The 19,733-nt window shown below is 41.8% G+C and overlaps 1 protein-coding gene across 1 annotated transcript in view; it reads left to right on the top strand.

Moving 5' to 3' along the window:
- MYOM3 (myomesin 3) overlaps window positions 1-19,733 on the top strand; it is a 188,152-nt gene that overhangs the window by 80,720 nt on the left and 87,699 nt on the right. Inside the window, exons 11-15 of the mRNA XM_089688775.1 lie at window positions 9,371-9,512; window positions 11,175-11,374; window positions 14,007-14,060; window positions 14,336-14,466; window positions 15,300-15,483. Coding sequence (XP_089544901.1) covers window positions 9,371-9,512; window positions 11,175-11,374; window positions 14,007-14,060; window positions 14,336-14,466; window positions 15,300-15,483 — 711 coding nt within the window. The remainder of the gene's footprint in view (window positions 1-9,370; window positions 9,513-11,174; window positions 11,375-14,006; window positions 14,061-14,335; window positions 14,467-15,299; window positions 15,484-19,733) is intronic.

Below are 19,733 nucleotides of genomic sequence, written 5' to 3' on the forward strand. Positions count from 1 at the left end.
GAGCCCCAACCGCATCCATTGCGCAAGGTCGCGAGGCGTTTGTGGCGCTTTCTCATTGACATGAATGTGTAGTGTTCAGTGGATGGCATTGCCACGCAGTCAATTTTTCTGCAGACACAAAGCATCTTGGCATCAGAACCTTTTCCACTGTCTATTGCAACTTAAAGGGGGAGCGTTTGGCAGGTGGCAAAACGCAACTATATCGCACATTTTTCCTGCCCCCAACCGCAAGTCTAACCAAAGACAGTGATGCAGGCAGAAGGTACCAGCTTTTGTGCCGACAGGAGACTTTTTGGATCCATCATCTTGACACCTTGTCTCCCAAAGGCCTCAATGAGGCTTTAGACATACATACCCTGATCTATAGAAGTCCACCACTTATCACTCATTCATTGAATTATTTATTAATTATTAATGTTTAATTTACTTTAGCAACTTTGCTGCATTTGGCTGAATCTGGGCTGACAGTATATCTACAAACACTGCAGAATTCATCCGGCTGCTTCTGTCTCATGTCACATCATCAATAAACACCAATGACCCAGTGCCACTGGAAGCCATGCATGCCCATGCCATCACACTGCCTCCACCATGTTTTACAGATGACGTTGTGTGCTTTGGAACATGAGCTGTTCCAAGCCTTCTCCACACTTTTTTTCATCCCGTCATTCTGGTACAGGTTAATCTTAGTTTCATCCGTCCAAAGAATGCTTTTCCAGAACTGGTCTGGCTTTTTAGATGTTTTTTGGAAAAGTCTAATCTGGCTTTCCTATTCTTCAGGCTTATGAATGGTTTTCACCTTGTGGTGAACCCTCTGTATTTGCTCTAGTGAAATCATATCTTGATTGTAGACTTTGACAATGGTACACCCACCTCCTGGAGAGTGTCCTTCACTTGTCTGGATGTTGTGAATGGATTGTTCTTTACTATAGAGAGGATCCTGCGATCATCCATCACTGTTGTCTTTCATAAACATCCATGCCTTTTTATATTGCTAAGCTCACCAGTGCGTTCTTTTTTCCTCAGAATGTACCAAACTGTTGATGTGGCCACTCCTAATGTTGCTGTGATCTCTCTGATGGATGTTTTTAGTTTTTGAAGCCTTACAATGGCCTGTTTCACTTGCAGGGACAGCTCCTTTGAACACATGATGTAGGTTCACAGCAATAGATTCCAAATGCAAATACAACACTTAGAATCAACTCCAGACTTTTTACCTGCTTAATTGATGAAGAAATAACAAAGGAGTAGCCCACACCTGGCCATGAAACAGCTTTTGATTGAATTGTCCAATTACTTTTGGTCCCTTGAAAAAGGGGAGATGGCTACTCTTAAGAGCTGTAATACCTAAACCCTTTTCCAATTTAGATGTACATACCCTCAAATTAAACCTGAGAGTGTGCACTTTCAGCCCATATCTATTATATAACTATAGCTTGAATATGTTCTGGTAAATACCTGAAGAAATTTAAAATTGTGCCTGTGTCCAAATATATATGGACTTAACTATATATATATATATATATATATATATATATATATACAGGTGAAAATTGAAAAATTAGAATATCATGCAAAAGTTCATTTATTTCAGTAATGCAACTTAAAAGGTGAAACTAATATATGAGATAGACTCATTACATGCAAAGCAAGATAGTTCAAGCTGTGATGTGTCATTATTGTGATGATTATGGCTTACAGCTCATGAAAACCCCAAATCCACAATCTCAGAAAATCAGAATATTGTGAAAAGGTGCAATATTCTAGGCTCAAAGTGTCCCACTCTAATCAGCTAATTAAGCCATACCACCTGCAAAGGGTTTCTGAGCCTTTAAATGGTCTCTCAGTCTGGTTCAGTAGGAATCCCGCTCATGGGAAAGGCTGCTGACCTGACAGTTGTGCAGAAAACCATCATTGACACCCTCCACAAGGACGGAAAGCCTCAAAAGGTAATTGCAAAAGAAGTTGGATGTTCCCAAAGTGCTGTATCAAAGCACATTAATAGAAAGTTATGTGGAAGGGAAAAGTGTGGAAGAAAAAGGTGCACAAGCAGCAGGGATGACCACAGCCTGGAGAGGATTGTCAGGACAAGGCCATTCAAAAGTGTTGGGGACTTTCACAAAGAGTGGACTGAGGCTGGAGTCAGTTCATCAAGAGCCACCACACACAGACGGATCCTGAACATGGGCTTCAAATGTCGTATTCTTCTTGTCAAGCCGCTCCTGAACAACAAACAACGTCAGAAGCGTCTTACCTGGGCTAAAGAAAAACAGACCTGGTCTGTTGCTCAGTGGTCCAAAGTCCTCTTTTCTGATGAGAGCAAATTTTGCATCTCATTTGGAAACCAAGGACCCAGAGTATGGAGGAAGAATGGAGAGGCACACACTGCAAGATGCTTGAAGTCCAGTGTGAAGTTTCCACAGTCTGTGTTGATTTGGGGAGCCATGTCTTCTGCTGGTGTTGGTCCACTGTGCTTCATTAAGTCCAGGGTCAATGCAGCCGTCTACCAGGAGATTTTGGAGCACTTTATGCTTCCTTCCGCAGACGAGCTTTATGGGGATGCTGACTTCATTTTCCAGCAGGACTTGGCACCTGCCCACACTGCCAAAAGCACCAAAACCTGATTCAATGACCGTAGGATTACTGTGCTTGATTGGCCAGCAAACTCACCTGACCTGAACCCCATAGAGAATCTATGGGGCATTGCCAAGAGAAAGATGAGAGACATGAGACCGAACAATGCAGAGGAGTCAAAGGCTGCTATTGAAGCATCCTGGTCTTCCATAACACCTAAGCAGTGCCACAGGCTGATAGCTTCCATGCCACGCCGCATTGAGGCAGTAATTGCTGCAAAAGGGGCCCAAGATATTTGCACGATATTCTAATTTTTTTAGTTTCACCTGTATATATATATATACATGTTATTCTATATTTCACATAGATGTGCATTTACACTTACCTGCCTACATGCCAGTTCCCAAGACACGCCTCTAGGTTGGGTCCACCATACAGGGGGCTGTGTCCTGGTGTCATGGGATTTTGTATGAAATTATACCCATCATTGTTTTTAATGCAGCTTTCATGTTTTTATCATACATTTCCTATTCATAGTTTTCATGTATTTTAGTGACTGATCACGAGCCAGCCTCTTGGTGGTGAAATACATTAGGTCAAGGGTTTTCATAGGTCTGCCCCTTGACCCAGAGCAGGGCTGCACTTTACATATGGGCGGCGGTTCATTCTTCCCTTTGCCCCTCGGCCTATTGCAAGACTTTATTTTACATACGGATGGCACCTGTGCTCTGAGGCCCCGCCCCTCGCAGTTTCGGTGCCAGTTTCTGGAATTTGCGTTCCACACATTCTGGAACATGCAATTCATCCACCAGGCATGCGTCCCAGCGAGTAACATCCACTACACATTCCCAGCATCATTTTGGTTCATCACAATTGGAGGTTCATATCAGGGGTAAGTGGAAATTGTGAGGGGCGCCTGTCAAAAGAAAGACATCCACCATACAGGTTTTTACTCTGTTTAGAATGTCTAATATACAGCGTCTTTTGACATGTGCATAGATTCAGTTATCATTTGGGTACAGACATAATGATTTTCTATGTATTTTATTATATATGGTCACATAATTCACTTGTTTGTTTTTTATCCTTTGGTTTTATGTATGCCATGATTTCCTAAATCCTAGATGCATAGGGGCGTATCTGTCCAGTTCCTGCCCACCAACCCTTGCTCAGGGGGGATGGCTAGGGTATCCCCTGGTCAAAAAAATCAGTAACACCTTTTTATTCTACTGGTCATGTGCTCTCAGAAAATGTATGGTTTGGGGGTCTTTTAAAAACCCTGAAAGCTGTAAGTGAAAAATGAAAACCTCCAGATTTTCTAGAGAAATTTTTGCGTTTGTTCAATTTTCACCACAAAAAAGGTGCAATTTAAAATTTACAAATATTTGTTATTTGTTATCTCAGTACAGGTTAAGCTTTTATATTTAGTAGGAATTTAGCAAGAATTGTGTAACATTTGCTGTGTTTGTATCTGCTAATAGAGATTTTAGTTTATTTTTAGTAAAACATAGTTTTGATAAACATTTGTGCAAATATCGCAGGGTCTTAAAAATCAGTAGCACCTTCTTATTATTCTACTTGTTATGTGTTTTCAGAAAATATATGGTTTATGGGTCTTATACAACCTCTGAAAGCTGTGAGTGAAAAATAAAAGCCTTCAGATTTTTAGAGAGATTTGGTTATTTACATTTTTGCGTACATTAGATTTTCACCATTTCGCAAAAAGGCACAATTTAAAATTGACAAATATTTGTTATTTATTAACTCAATACAAGTTAAGCTTTTATATTTAGTAGGAATTTAGCAGGAATTTGTGTTTGTATCTGCTACTGATGATTTTAGTGTATTTTTAGCAAAAATATTGCTTTGATAAACATCTGTGCAAATATCGCGGGGCCTTAAAAATCAGTAGTACCTTCTTTTTATTCTACTGGTCATGTGCTTTCAGAAACTATATGGTTTAGGGGGTCTTTTACAAACTCTGAAAGCTGTAAGGGAAAAATCAAAAAGCAATGGAAAAATTGCAAAAATGGTCTGGCCACTTGAGTATAAAAGTGGAGCGCAGGGCCTGGCAGCAAATGGTTAAACAAACCTCAAACAACACCTCTTTGCATGAATCCTTGCACAGGTAAGTTCTGACTAAATGAGCTGAGAGCTTACAGTGGGTTTTTTCCTCTTTACTTCTGCATGGACACAGCACAGGTTCATTTTAAGGCAACGACAAAATATGATGACAAGCATTGCTAAGTGTTTTAAAATTTGGGATTATTCATCTATATCTACATGAAATTTTGGCCAGGTGATGACAAATATAAGATCTGAGAGGGAACAGTCAACCTCCTAACATGAAAGCCTCTAAGGATGGCAGACACCACCTGTGGCTCATACTATAAAGCGCAGCAGTGATCCTTATGGAGAGTATGGAGAGGCGACTGACACACACAATTGCTGCAAGATTGAACTTCACTGCCCTGCATGTCAATTATGTACAGAGAATATCTGATTACTGCAGCTCCTTCTATACAGCCATACACAAAGAGCATGTCTCAGCTAAGCTGAGTTAGTCTGAGCCTGGGTATGACAGCAGTGTAACAGAAAGCCATGGCTCGGCGGAGGGAGGCCATGGCCGGAAGAGTAGGGACCACTGCTCTACACAGAAGAGGTACATTTTAGAAGCTGGTGGGTGACTTAACCACCTGGCAGCTAACTCTGTTTTAAAAAAAACTGAATTAAAAACCATGATAATTGCAAAGATAATTGCCAACATCCAACGTTATCCAACCCACCTCCTGTGAGCATAGGCTGCCATTGGCATGCCCCGTGGAGCTCACAGTATTCCTAGACATGAGCAACATTCAGTCCAGTATGAGAAAATTCATACTGCCACTGCCAAGGAAGGGGTACCTGTGACATAACCAACACTGCAAAAAACAATGTATCTACTATATAGGGGAAGTTTCAGGTATGGGGGTTACTTATACTTTTTGGCAGGTTTAAATTTCTTACAGCTGCCAATCACATTCAGACCTGTTTTTTGAAGTTTGAATATGATTGGTGATATAAGATGCAGAAGAAGAGAAGTTACTGTACAAGTAGTAAAGGCTCCAGAAAGTACATTGCTACTGTTACCATGCAATGTTATTGCTTTTTGTGCTGCTTTTTAAAGCCTGTAGATCGGGCACTTTCAAGGATAACGAATGTATACTGCATATTTTCTATTCTGGTGTGTGTTTAATACATCTGATGACAAAAATCTGTATAAGAATTCAGTTTTTTTTTTATTTTACATGCTGTTCAGGGGCAGACTGACCATTTGGAAACTCGGGCACTGCCCAAGGGTCAGTAGGGGACCCCATGAGATGCCCCTGGTACCTTTTTCATAGGCTTTTTTGAGTTTGGGCAAGGACACAGGGGCCCCATGATCCCCTATTGTCCGGGGGCCCCATGAGTTGTCAGTCCGCCCCTGATCCTGTTAATTTTATTTTCTCCACACTTACATGCAGGTTAGGCTGTCCAGCAAAAGTCACAGTGTCTTGAGTTAGGTCAAGCTATAACACGATCAGGGGAGCTTGAGCAGTTGAAGAAACAATTAGAATAAAAAGATTTAAACAATAGGAATAAAAAGCAAACGTTGTAAGCACCCCTGTCACTTTTGCTGGGTTTTTTCATATTGAGAAATTTGGGGAGAAAATTGTAAATAAAAGTAAAAAAAATATGCTGAATATTATCTCTGTGTATTTATTACCACATGCAGTTGTGTGACTGCAACAATGGTAAAAAAAAATTCCATGATGTCCTGTTGAAACTAGTGTGCTAGAACACGAGTCTAGTTGTAACGCCGTATTACTCTTTAACCTCTTTACCCAGAGGTTTATGAACCCAATATGAAATTCTCTTATCTCTTCTCTCAGAGGAAGATCAATCCTAGTACAGATAAAACTTACCACATGCAATGTGCAAACAAAGCATACAGTAAAGATTTTGGAGATTTAGACTCTGTTATTTCATTAAAATATTCCATCCTTTTTTTCACCACTATAGTATATTTTATACAATGTTGTAATGTTTCTATTGTAATGTTTCTATTAGGGTTTCTAAAAACCTATATTGTGTATAAAATCCACTTACGGTATATATATTATTATACACATTATGCTCACCCAGGTGGATGCAACAACAATTGAAAGCTGCATTTGTCCCCCACCAGCTCTGCACTGAGAACTGAGCGATCAAACCCTGCTGATTGCTCATTTCCCCCCCCTCCACTCTGAACAGAGAGCTGTTATTGTCAGGCACAGTCTCTCTGCTCTGCCCCACCAGTGCTCACTGGAACGCTGGGCTGTGGAAGAGAGGGAGCATTTGGCTCAGTCTCCCAGGGGCACAATTGAGAGGCTGAGTCAGCTGCTGATCCAGGCTTCTAGGTGGATCCCGACTATATGGTCGGTATCTTTCCGTGGCCTGGACCAGCTCTGTGACATCAGCCAGCAGGCTTTAGCCTGCTGTCGGCTGAAATCAGGTCACAGGAGTGCAGAACGAACCTCACTCCTGTGATCAATAGAAGTACAGCGAAAAAAGCTTTGTCTATACTTCTTTAATTGTTAAGCATTGCTTTAGAGCTGTTTCACACGTTTTTGCATGGGCATTTTTTACACATTTTTGATGCATTTTATACGCATTCCAGTGCATTCTCGATATGTTCCAGATGCTTTTTTCCCTCCTTTTGTGGGGTATTTGGGGTCCAGTGCATTTTTTATTCCTTTTTGCTGTGTTCCTGTGTATTTTTGATGCATTTTACCATGTTCCAGTACAGTTCTGTGTAGGAAAATGCAGCATGTTCTACTTTTATTGCTGGAACCAGAATGCACTGGAACTGCAAGCACTGGTACAAACCATGCAATTGACAACCATGTAACCTACTTTCTCTGCATTTTGCATGCAGAAAAAAAATGCACTGGAACACATGTAATGTGAACCAGCCCTTGTGAAAAGAAAAATCTATGGCTGTTTGCAACATCAGCCTGGCCTTTGACTCTTTCACAGAATCTTTTAGAATGATTCATTTGTATCAATATATGTGTCATAAGAAATTGAATTTTATATTTTCAACATGAAATAAGTATCTTTTTCTGCTTTCAATAAATGCTCAAAACTCACCGGTAACATAAGCCAGAAACCTGAGATATTTTAAAACTTATCATGGATTTATGCAATCATCTTTGTGGACTGACTTTGCTGTCTAAAATACACTAAACACTAATAATAGAACAAAATTGATAGTACTATAAAAATGTGGCAAAGTCCACAGACACATACAACAAAAACCTTTAATGAATAATGGTATGCTAATGAAATTAATGCATGCATACTGTAATTCTTTCATTAAATGATGAATTTAAGCCCAAATTAAAGTGATTAACCACCTGAGGACCTTGAATATAGGACATACACTCTAAATGCAGCCAGTACTTGGGTACACAGCACGGATACAGATGCTTGTACTTATCTGACAGGTATGCGGGTGTGGGTGAGGGATCCTGAAACCTGCATGCCTGTCATATTAGGACAAACAGCTGTGTCCATGCTGCTGCTGCATCCCCATACACGTACACGGGCTGCCTGCACGAAACACTCAGTGGATCAAGCCGCATAGACAGACCATTCAGGCCTCAGTATCTCTGTCAATTGAACCTAAGAGGCATACAGGTGCAAGTGCTGAAGTGGTTAAAAACAAAGTAAGCTATACTGGTATAAGCATAGACAAATATATCCCCCTATGGGGCTTTAATGCAGGAAACATATCACATATATATTCAAAAGGAGCTCTTTTAGTCATATACTTTATTATACAAAAGTGTTAGAAAAAGTACATTATCTTTAAAAACACTAGCTCTGATAACTATTGCAGGGATATATTCCCTCACATTTACAACAAAACAACATTCAAATTATCCAGACGCATTTTGATCATTCCACATTTTGATCTTCTTCAGGGGGCATAAATATAAAAAGTATTTTTAAATAAACATATTTGAAATCAGTAATAGTTTACATATAAAAAATACACCAATAACAATCATATAAGTTCCATTTTGATACTTACAAGGGAATTAAACAATCAATATTAATCAGAGCGATCATAAAATACTGACATCCAAGTTTGACTGCATAGTCCAAAACTCAATGATGTAAGCAATAGAAGGGCAAGGGTGGGCAAATATCCATCTCATGATATTGACGGCAAAGACGGAACACCAAATCACCCTCCATATCCCTCGTATATGGTGCAAGGCCAAAGAACACAGTGAACTAAAATATTCCTCGTTCTATGGTAAAGATGTCACAGATTCCAGTGGACCAAGGGTTATGCCCAACTATTTTATCAAACTGTAAAGGTGTAAAGATGTTACAGATCCCAATGGACCAAGGGCTATGCCTAGCTATCTTATCAAACTGTCCAAGCATGGGGAACCACCTTCAAGCAAGGAAGCCAGCAACTCCATTGTTAACTCAGATAGCGTTGTCTTTTTGTCTCACTTGTTGAAGTGATATACATATCTGATTGGATTATAAATAAGGGAACAGTAAAATAATCGTAAGGAGCTTTGAGTTTCCTACTGTCATTTATTTAGATTAATATGACTAAAATGATATAATTTTAGTTTGTTAAGTTTACAAGTAGACATATGTTTCTAGGGTAATGAAAAGAAAGTCAAAGAAAAAAAGAAAAGAAAACCTAGTTTAATATAGGCTTTATCAACTGATCATGGCATTATTATATATTTGTATTATGAAATAGATGCTGAGCCAGAGAATGCCGGTCTGCCAGGATCACCACTCTGTGTGCAGTGCAATGATATACAAATGGATTGTCTAATGTTATCTTGGATTCCTCCAAGTGATGATAGAGGCAGTCCTGTGTGCGGTTACTACATTGAGAGGTAAGTAGATATGGGAACAATCTTTCTGCCATTATCATGACTACACTCACTCATTCTTGATCAGCAAGGGACAACAAAAGCCCATCATACATAACTATATAACTCTGGAAAAGAGAGGCACCAGAATTTCTGGCCAGGGCCCTTAAAAATACTTTTATCATCTCAAAAACAAAGAAATCGAAATGTCATGAATGCTCACCACACAACTGTCAAATTGGGAGGTCCAGTTGTGTCCATGAAACCACTATGTACCAATTGAAATGAACGGTAATACCTGTATGGGAATGCATGGAGCACCTGTGCATCCCCATGCGGGCAAACATGGCCATTGCACTAGCGTACGATATTGTACACCCATGTGAATGAGGCCTTAGAAGGCAATCATTTTGCACATTGAGAAGTACAGACTGCCAGCTCCTGGCTCATTTCTGATCATTTATTCCCCTCTATTCAGTATAAGAAACAATCCAACATCTAGGCTGTTTACTGAGAATAAATATTTTCACAGTACATACAGTGGGGTCTATTTACAAAAACTGGAGCGTGCAAAATCAGGCTCACTTCTACTTAGAAACCAATCAGCTTCCAGGTTTTGTTGCCAAAGCTTAATTGAACAAGCTGACGTTAGAAGCTGATTGGCTACCATGCACAGCTGCACCGCATTCTGAGTGCTCCAATTTTAGTAAATCTCCCCCATAGTATGCTTGTAATTCAAAACAAATCACCAGAAATCTTACTTATATAAGTTATGTAACTGCTTGACACCTTATCTTAGGTAATTCACACATAATGTGGTAACTCTTTTTGAAAAGATTGGATATTTTCTTGTTTCTAATTATTTGCCTTGAACTATATGTAAACCTAACAATGGACTTCTGTTACTTGCTCTCTTTTAGTCTGCTAAATATATTATTGAAAGTGTTTTATTTATATCTGTCTGATGAGTCCAAAGAATATCCTGTTGATCCTGTCAGAAATCTTGTGAGCTGATAATATACTTTGCTCTCTACCTGTTCTACACTTTTATTAATTAGTCTGTTCCCAATTCAATCTGAAGACTACAGTACACCTGCCCTATTTAATGGTGGTGAACAGTGAGGGGAAGGGTGTTCTGTAGTCCTGTCCCAGGGTAACAAGGTTGTTTTTTCTATAAATACAGTACAGTGAGTAACTATTGGTATTCTAGGACAGGAAGGTGGAGATTTACTAAAACTGGTGCACTCAGAAGCTGTGCATGGTAGCCAATCAGCTTCTAACTTCCTGTTTTCACTCTCCAGTTTTAGTAAATCTTCCCCGATGTGTGTTACTGGCAGGATCACCAGAGGAAAATAAAGGCAAAGGGGTAACCTTCCAATGGTGTTTCGAAGTCAACTATCTGAAAGGGGTTTTCACTCACTTTGGAAAGATTTCATTTAACTACCTGTTGCATCTACAGGATAGAAAGAGAAGGCAAATCTCTCCTATGGGACATAGATGGCAAAAACACATGGATTTCAGTTATTCCCTGCTCTAAATGGCTGTGGTTTTAGATATATTTTGAATTTTACTTGGTACAACCATACTATATACAATTTAATGAAAATACAAAAAAAGTATAGAGATAAAAATCTTTACAATGTTTAGTAATTTCACACCGCAAAAATGCTTTTTGCTTTCCTCAAGCTTTGATACCTCAACAAAACAGTGGATGAGGTGTAATAAAATCCCAGCAAAGATCTGCCGATATCCTGTATCTGGTCTTATTCCTGGGCATACATATCAGTTCAGAGTAAGCGCACTCAACCAGGTTGGTGTCAGCCATCCATCAAAACCGAGTGACCCTGTGGCTACAAGAGATTCGCTGCAGGAAGCAAGATCAATAGGTTTGTTCTGTACCCACATTAAATCCTCTGTATAATATAAACTTTCATTTACATGTGTGAACAATAATAAAAATAAACAATAGTTTTCTAATGCTGAGGAGTGAATATTACATCATGCATTGTGAGTTTACATTTAAGAACTAAAACCCAATGGCCATTGCATCTCTATTTTCAGCTTAATAGTCAAATGCCAATTATATATGCTGCCTGTATATTACAGAACCACAAAAGGCTTTCAGCCCAGATCCCAAGATCAACCCTGAATCATTACACTGGGGTTTATGTTTTTTGCCAAACAAACAAAAAAAACCTAAAATGTTTCAAAAACAAACACGTTTCTCTTAGTTTCTGTTTTCAAATTTTGCAAACAGGTAATTTGTCTCCTTCGCTGATGTGAGCTGATGAGGCTGCACTGATGGGCACTGATAGGCACCACTGATGGTCACTGATGAGGCGGCGCTGATAGGCAGCACTGATGGGCTGAACTGATTAGGTGGCACCAATGGGCATTGATGAGGCACTGATGAGGCTGCACTGATGGGCACTAATAGGCACATTGAAGGGCACTAATAGGCAGCATTGAAGAGCACTGATAAGTGGCACTGACTGGCAGCACTGATTGGCAGCACTAGTTTGCACTGACTGGCAGCATTGATGGGCAGCACTGATGGGCACTGAGTGGCAGCACTGATGGGCACTGATTGCAATTATAGACAGCACTAATGGGCACTGTTGGGGTTACACTGATAATCAGGGCACTGATAATCAGGCAGTACTCTCCTCACGCTGTGACTGCGTGAAAAAATTGCTGCCGATAACCAGTAAGTGTGTTTACATCGTGATCAGCTGTGATTGGACACAGCTGATCACGTGGTAAAGGGCCTTGTGATTGGCCCTTTACCATGACATGTGATCAGCTGTATCCGAAGGACACAGCGATCGCAGAGGGGCATAGTTCTGGGAGGACGTCACATGATGCCCTCCCAGAACTGGATGACCATGCTGTAGCCTTCATTCGGCTGTAATGCGGTCAACAAGTGGTTAAAGCCTAACTCCAGGAATTGGAAAAAATCTACCCTTGCAGTACTTAAAGTAAACATAGAATGATATATTTATCATATTAGATGTATTAATGCTACGTAATGAGTAAATGTACAGGTATTCATTACTTCTCACAGAAATCATGCCCAAACCTATCATAATGTCATCATCTGCTTTCTTTAAAAGTATGGCATTTTGTTTGTTCGGGCATTATGAAGATCAGCATCTACGTTCTGGACTTATGCTAACCATAGGAGCATAGATTACTCTCATTTAGGCCATAGGCTGAACAAGAGATAGCTAATAGATTCCTCCATCCACGCTAACCAGTGTAAAATTGAGGAATCTCTCCTGCCAGCTATTGTATTTAGAGAGTTTTAGTCACTGTTCAGCTGACAAATTTCCATCCGTCTCCTTCAATTTTTAAATCAAAGTTTGAGGAGTTGGGTAGTGCCAACAAGACCACCCATAGTTCAAAATTTGGCTGATTACACAGGAAGTGGCTGAAATTTGAGCCATGTATGGCCAGCTTGAGATGCTTGGATTACACAATCATGTAAATCCTGGTGCCAGTACCATTCTTAGCTGTGTTTCAAATCCCCAACAGAGGTCAGCCCCCAGCTTTTAGTCTTTCACTTTGTGCTACAAAGTATAAATGCTGCAGTCAAATTACTAAAAGGAGTAAAAAAAGGAGTAAAAGGAGACTGAATAAATACTTCCTCCTGCCTGCAGCAGACTTATGACATAATATAATTTCAGCCTAGGTAAAACCTTAATATGAGATCATGGCCTGCTTTTTTTATTAATAAAAGGTAAAGCTTTTTTAAAAAAATTATAATGTTGCTGTATACTTTGGCATTCCAGTAATGTACTCATGAAGACTTGTGTAGAGACTTAAAGTCCACTTTAAGTGTAGAGTGTGGTCAATAAATCATCTGATTTTGATGCATATGCAGTACACTAAAAATTAACCTTCTAACAGTGTCAAGATCACAATATACAGTAGTGTGTTTTTATTTAACGAGCAGCGCCCTCTGAACGCTCCTGTATTAATTTGTATTGTAGATGTACTGTCTGCCCTTATGTTGTAAAGCACTGTATAAATTGTTGACACTATAAAAATCCTGTATAATAATAATACTGTAATAATAAATTGATGTCACAGATGTTTTGGCCGGAAGTCTTTCTGAAGCTTAGAGAAGTCAGGAACATCGAGGGAATAATAATTGAGTCCTACTTATGAGAGTAGCTAAATGACTGTGTTCTTTTGATCTATTGACTTTTCATCTGTTCCATTCTGTTGAGCTAGGTGCATCTGTTCAGGGGCGGACTGACAACTCATGGGGCCCCCAGGCAATAGGGGATCATGTCCTCGCCCATACCCTAAAAAGGTACCCGGGGCATCTCATGGGGCCCCCTACTGACCCTGGGCCCTCGGGCAGTGCCCGAGTGCTCAAATAGTCAGTCCGCCCCTGCATCTGTTATAAAGAACAGCCATTGTTTATTGTTATATGCCCAGTAACAGAATGGCTGCATCAATGATAAAGTATTTTTAAAAATGTTATTCTAACAAAACTTTTCTTATATTCAGTAATACCATATAATGAAGGAAGGACAATTATTGTGAACAGAGATGACTTGCAAGGTCAGTATGTACTGCATGCTAGATGACATCTTTTATGTGTATGAAAGAGCATTATGTGATAGACAGGTCAAGTACAAGAGATAGCTTGGGTCATGATAACCATCTCTTTTTTTTTTTGTCTTTGGTATGTACTCCCGTCTTCAACTACTTGAATGCAGCCTCTTCAGTGTTTTCCTAACTTTATCTGTATAAATAATGTACCAACATGTCCTTGTTTCAATACGTGTACTGTGTGTTCTCACTCATTGAAAGCTTCTATCACTCTTCTCATTCAGGAGAGGTCAGCGAAGTGCCCTCACCCCCAAGAAATGTTCAGGCTTCTGAGGTCACAGAGGACTATGTTGTAATTTGTTGGGATGAACCAGATCCTCGTGGCAAGGAGCCTCTAAAATATTATGTAGAAAAGGTATTAACCAATTAATTTTTAATTAGCTACAACACAATATTGGTAAGCATAATACATTATAACTGTATAAGAGAAATCGAGTAAATGCAAAAATAATATTCTTCATTATGTCTGCATTTTTATCTATTGGCATTACCACATTATGCAGTAATATCGGTATATTAAATTCAAAATAGGACTTGATTATTTTCTAATCTAATACTAAAAGAATCAATGGGATTGATCTGACTGCTCTTGGGGGAACTATCCTATCTATCTATCTATCTATCTATCTATCTATCTATCTCATGCAAACTCAGTGGGGTTGATTTACTAAATTACTTATTAATTTGATTCATTTTACAAAATGTCCACATGATTGGGCATTACAGTGGGCATAGCTTCTCTTTATTCACTAAACCGAGTGATTGTTAACGTTGCTAGGTGAACATTCTCTGCTCCTTAGTAAAGGTGGCTATTCTCTCTTAGATATTTTTAAAGGGAAAAAATATCTAAGAGTATATAACAGAATAGTGTATCTAAGAAACAAACAAAATATCTAACAGATTCCTCCATCCACACTAACATTATAAATAGACAAATCTCTCTGCTGTCACACGTCCCAAACAGTGGCTGAATTGGATGCAGTTCGAGCAACAATTTTCTACCCGACTCCTTCAATTTTTCAATCAAAGGATGTTGGACAGGACGGGGTCAACTGAGCCACCCATATAGCACATTTTGGCTTGTTCATCTAGAACCAGCCAAATATTTCACAGTGTATCCCCAGTTTTAATCTCCCCCTTCCTCTGAAATATATTTAGATGTTTACTATCTATGCCACTATTTGTTAGTCTGTTGAAGGAAGCAGCACATGGGAGAGGATCAACCAGGAAGGACCAGTGTCATCTCCAAGGCTTTCGGTGCTGGATCTTGATAAAGAGAAATCGTACAGTTTCCGGGTACAAGCTGTGAACAAATATGGAGTCAGTGATCAATCCGAGCCTAGTGCACCTATCTCCCTTAAAACAGCAATGGGTAATTTCTGTGACTTTTTCTGAATATAATTTATAACCATACTGACATCTAGACCTGTGATATTGTGGGGGTGGGATCTCACGTGTAAACAGAAGTGACTGCTATGTAAAACATATAGAAGACATATACTAATATACATATAGGGGGATTAACTAAAACTGGAGCATGCAAAATCTGGTGCAGCTCTACATAGAAACTAGAGATGAGCGAATCGAACTTGGCGAAGTGGAATTCGTTTAGAATATCAGGAAAATTTCGATTCGCGACGAATCCGAAAATTAGCAGACTTCGGATGCGCGAATCGAAATTTTTCCAAAAATGGCGGCGACATGTGCGGCGACGGAGCGGGGATCTCTGGGAAGGCGCGCAGACAAGGCGAAGGCGCGCTGACCCATAATGCATTCATTCATGACATGTGATCGCATTAGCCAATCAGCAGCCAGCCAGCACTGTGTAATGGTCGAGCTATAAATTGCGACCATTTTAGAATTCTCCATTTGCCTCCAGTCATTCAAGAGACGCAGACCTGGCTGTATTGAGGGAGAGAGTTAGGGACACAGAAACGTTACTTAGGGCCACAGAAACGTTATTTAGGGACACAGAAACGTTATTTAGGGCCACAGAAACGTTACTTAGGGCCACAGAAACGTTACTTAGGGCCACAGAATCGTTACTTAGGGCCACAGAAATGTTACTTAGGGCCACAGAAACGTTACTTAGGGCCACAGAAACGTTACTTAGGGCCACAGAATCGTTACTTAGGGCCACAGAAACGTTACTTAGGGCCACAGAATCGTTACTTAGGGCCACAGAAACGTTACTTAGGGCCACAGAAACGTTACTTAGGGCCACAGAATCGTTACTCAGGGACACAGAATTGTTACTCAGGGACAGACACAGAATTGTTACTGAGGGACACAGAATTGTTACTGAGGGACACAGAATTGTTACTCAGGGACAGACACAGAATTGTTACTCAGGGACACAGAATTGTTACTGAGGGATACAGAATTGTTACTGAGGGACACAGAATTGTTACTCAGGGACAGACACAGAATTGTTACTCAGGGACAGACACAGAATTGTTACTGAGGGACACAGAATTGTTACTGAGGGACACAGAATTGTTACTGAGGGACACAGAATTGTTACTCAGGGACAGACACAGAATTGTTACTCAGGGACAGACACAGAATTGTTACTCAGGGACACAGAATTGTTACTGAGGGACACAGAATTGTTACTGAGGGACACAGAATTGTTACTCAGGGACAGACACAGAATTGTTACTGAGGGACAGACACAGAATTGTTACTGAGGGACACAGAATTGTTACTGAGGGACACAGAATTGTTACTGAGGGACACAGAATTGTTACTGAGGGACACAGAATTGTTACTCAGGGACAGACACAGAATTGTTACTCAGGGACAGACACAGAATTGTTACTCAGGGACAGACACAGAATTGTTACTGAGGGACACAGAATTGTTACTCAGGGACAGACACAGAATTGTTACTGAGGGACACAGAATTGTTACTCAGGGACAGACACAGAATTGTTACTGAGGGACACAGAATTGTTACTGAGGGACACAGAATTGTTACTCAGGGACAGACACAGAATTGTTACTAAGGGACACAGAATTGTTACTGAGGGACACAGAATTGTTACTGAGGGACACAGAATTGTTACTGAGGGACAGACACAGAATTGTTACTCAGGGACAGACACAGAATTGTTACTCAGGGACAGACACAGAATTGTTACTGAGGGACACAGAATTGTTACTGAGGGACACAGAATTGTTACTGAGGGACACAGAATTGTTACTCAGGGACAGACACAGAATTGTTACTGAGGGACACAGAATTGTTACTGAGGGACACAGAATTGTTACTCAGGGACACAGAATTGTTACTCAGGGACAGACACAGAATTGTTACTCAGGGACAGACACAGAATTGTTACTGAGGGACACAGAATTGTTACTCAGGGACAGACACAGAATTGTTACTCAGGGACAGACACAGAATTGTTACTGAGGGACACAGAATTGTTACTGAGGGACACAGAATTGTTACTGAGGGACACAGAATTGTTACTGAGGGACACAGAATTGTTACTCAGGGACACAGAATTGTTACTCAGGGACACAGAATTGTTACTCAGGGACAGACACAGAATTGTTACTCAGGGACACAGAATTGTTACTCAGGGACACAGAATCGTTGAATTAAAGAGTATGTCAGACAACATGCAGAGGAGTGGCAGAGGAGGCAATGTTTTAGGAGCGAGCAGACGGGGCAGCAGAGGAAGGGGTCGAGGCAGCACTAGTCGCAGCCAGAGGCCAGTGCTCCCGGTGTCATCCAGCGGTCGTGTCTCCACCGACAACCCTGCCGTCATCGATTGGTTGGCTCGGTCGTCTTCCTCTTCCCAGGTCACCTCTGACACCTACAGCCAACGGTCGGTGGGTACGTCAGACACAACCGTTAGTTGGCATGGCCCGGGAGCAAGCCCACTGAAATCACGTGTCCTCTACCTGCCCCTGTCCTTTGGTGTTCCCTCACCAAGCGAAGTATCGCATGCTGTGGGCTCAGCCCCACTGTACAGTGAGGAAGAGCTAACAGAGGGCGGTCAGGAACGGGGGGAGACATCCGCCTCTTCAGCAGCCAGGCGAAGAAGTAGTGGCGAGGAGAGTGGCTCGGTAGCCGGTCTAGAGACAGGTCTGTCTCCTGACCCACACGCAGCCGAGGGGGCTAGTAGTGAGGCGGAGACCCTAATTGATGATGATGAGGCTGATCGCACTTGGCAGCCTCGTCGTCATCAGGCTATTGCTTCCGCATCATCAGGAGAAGAGGATGGCAGCTTGGCAGCGAGCAAAACAATCGGTGGGTTGCCCAGGAGGCAGCAGGGTCGCAGCAGTGTCAGTGGAGGCAAACAGCCACGGAGTAGAGCACCAGCTCCACTGCAGCCTACCACCACGGCCAGTAGTGGTGCCGGTGTGCACGGAGGAAGTAGCAGTCAGCCAGTGAGGAGTAGCGGGGGCAAAGTTTCCTACTCGGCGGTGTGGCAATTTTTCGTCAAGCCGCCCGAGGAAGTAAACGTAGCCGTATGTCGACTATGTGGCCAGAAAGTCAAGCGTGGCCAGGGGGCCCATGTTGGGACTACAGCGTTGCGTCAGCATAGGCAGCATCACCATTTGGTGGCCTGGGAAAACCGTGATAAAGATACGGCGGTTCTGCCTGCCCCAGCCCCCGCTCCATCACCCGCTCCGTTACTTGCTCCGTCACCCGACGTCAATCGCCCTCTATCAGCCAGTCAAGGCTCCAACACCTCTGCTGAGGGGAGTTGTCGCTCGTTGGCATCTTCCGCTCGTTCAGATGCTCCTTCTCCTGCTATTCCTCTTCACGGATTCCGTCAGCAGTCTTTCTTGGAATCCGTTTCCAAGAGACAACAGTTTGCGAGCACGCACCCGACGGTGCAAAAGCTGAACGTCCTCCTGTCCAAGTTGCTGGTGCTGCAGTCCCTCCCTTTCCAAGTGGTGGACTCAGCACCTTTCCGAGAAATGATGGCTTGTGCCGCGCCGCGGTGGAGAGTGCCAAGCCGTCATTTCTTCGCCAAAAAGGCAGTGCCAGCCCTGCATTCACATGTAGAAGAGATGGTGGGCCAGTCTTTGAGCATGTCGGTCTCTGCCAAAGTGCACGGCAGCGCCGACGTGTGGAGCTGTAACTACGGTCAGGGACAGTACATGTCATTTAAGGCCCACTGGGTGAACGTGGTGCCGGCACAGCCGCACCAGCAACTTGGACAGGTCACGCCGCTTTTGCCTCCACGTTTGCATGTCCTTGGTCCACAAAAGATGTCCGCCTCTACCACCTCTTCTTCCGCCGTGTCCTCAGCCGCCACACCCGTGCCAAGTCCCATTACCCGACCGGCATATCACATGTGCAGGGCGCAACGGTGTCACGCTGTGCTGCACCTGGTATGCCTTGGCGAACGTAGTCACACAGGGGAGAAACTTCTGAGTGTAATGAACAGAGAAATCGACAGATGGCTGTCTCCGCGCAAACTGAAAATCGGAACCATGTTGACCAACAACGGAAAGAACATGGTTTCTGCTCTGCGTCAAGGAAGGTTGTGCCATGCGCCATGCATGGCTCACGTGTTCAATCTGGTTGTCAAGCGGTTTTTAAAATCCACCATCCCACTGCAAGACATCCTTAAAATGTCACGTAAACTTTGCATG

Source organism: Staurois parvus, unplaced genomic scaffold (genome assembly GCF_062004578.1).
Source record: "Staurois parvus isolate SC_StPar_1 unplaced genomic scaffold, SC_StPar_1.0 ptg000454l, whole genome shotgun sequence".
Lineage (NCBI taxonomy): Eukaryota > Metazoa > Chordata > Amphibia > Anura > Ranidae > Staurois > Staurois parvus.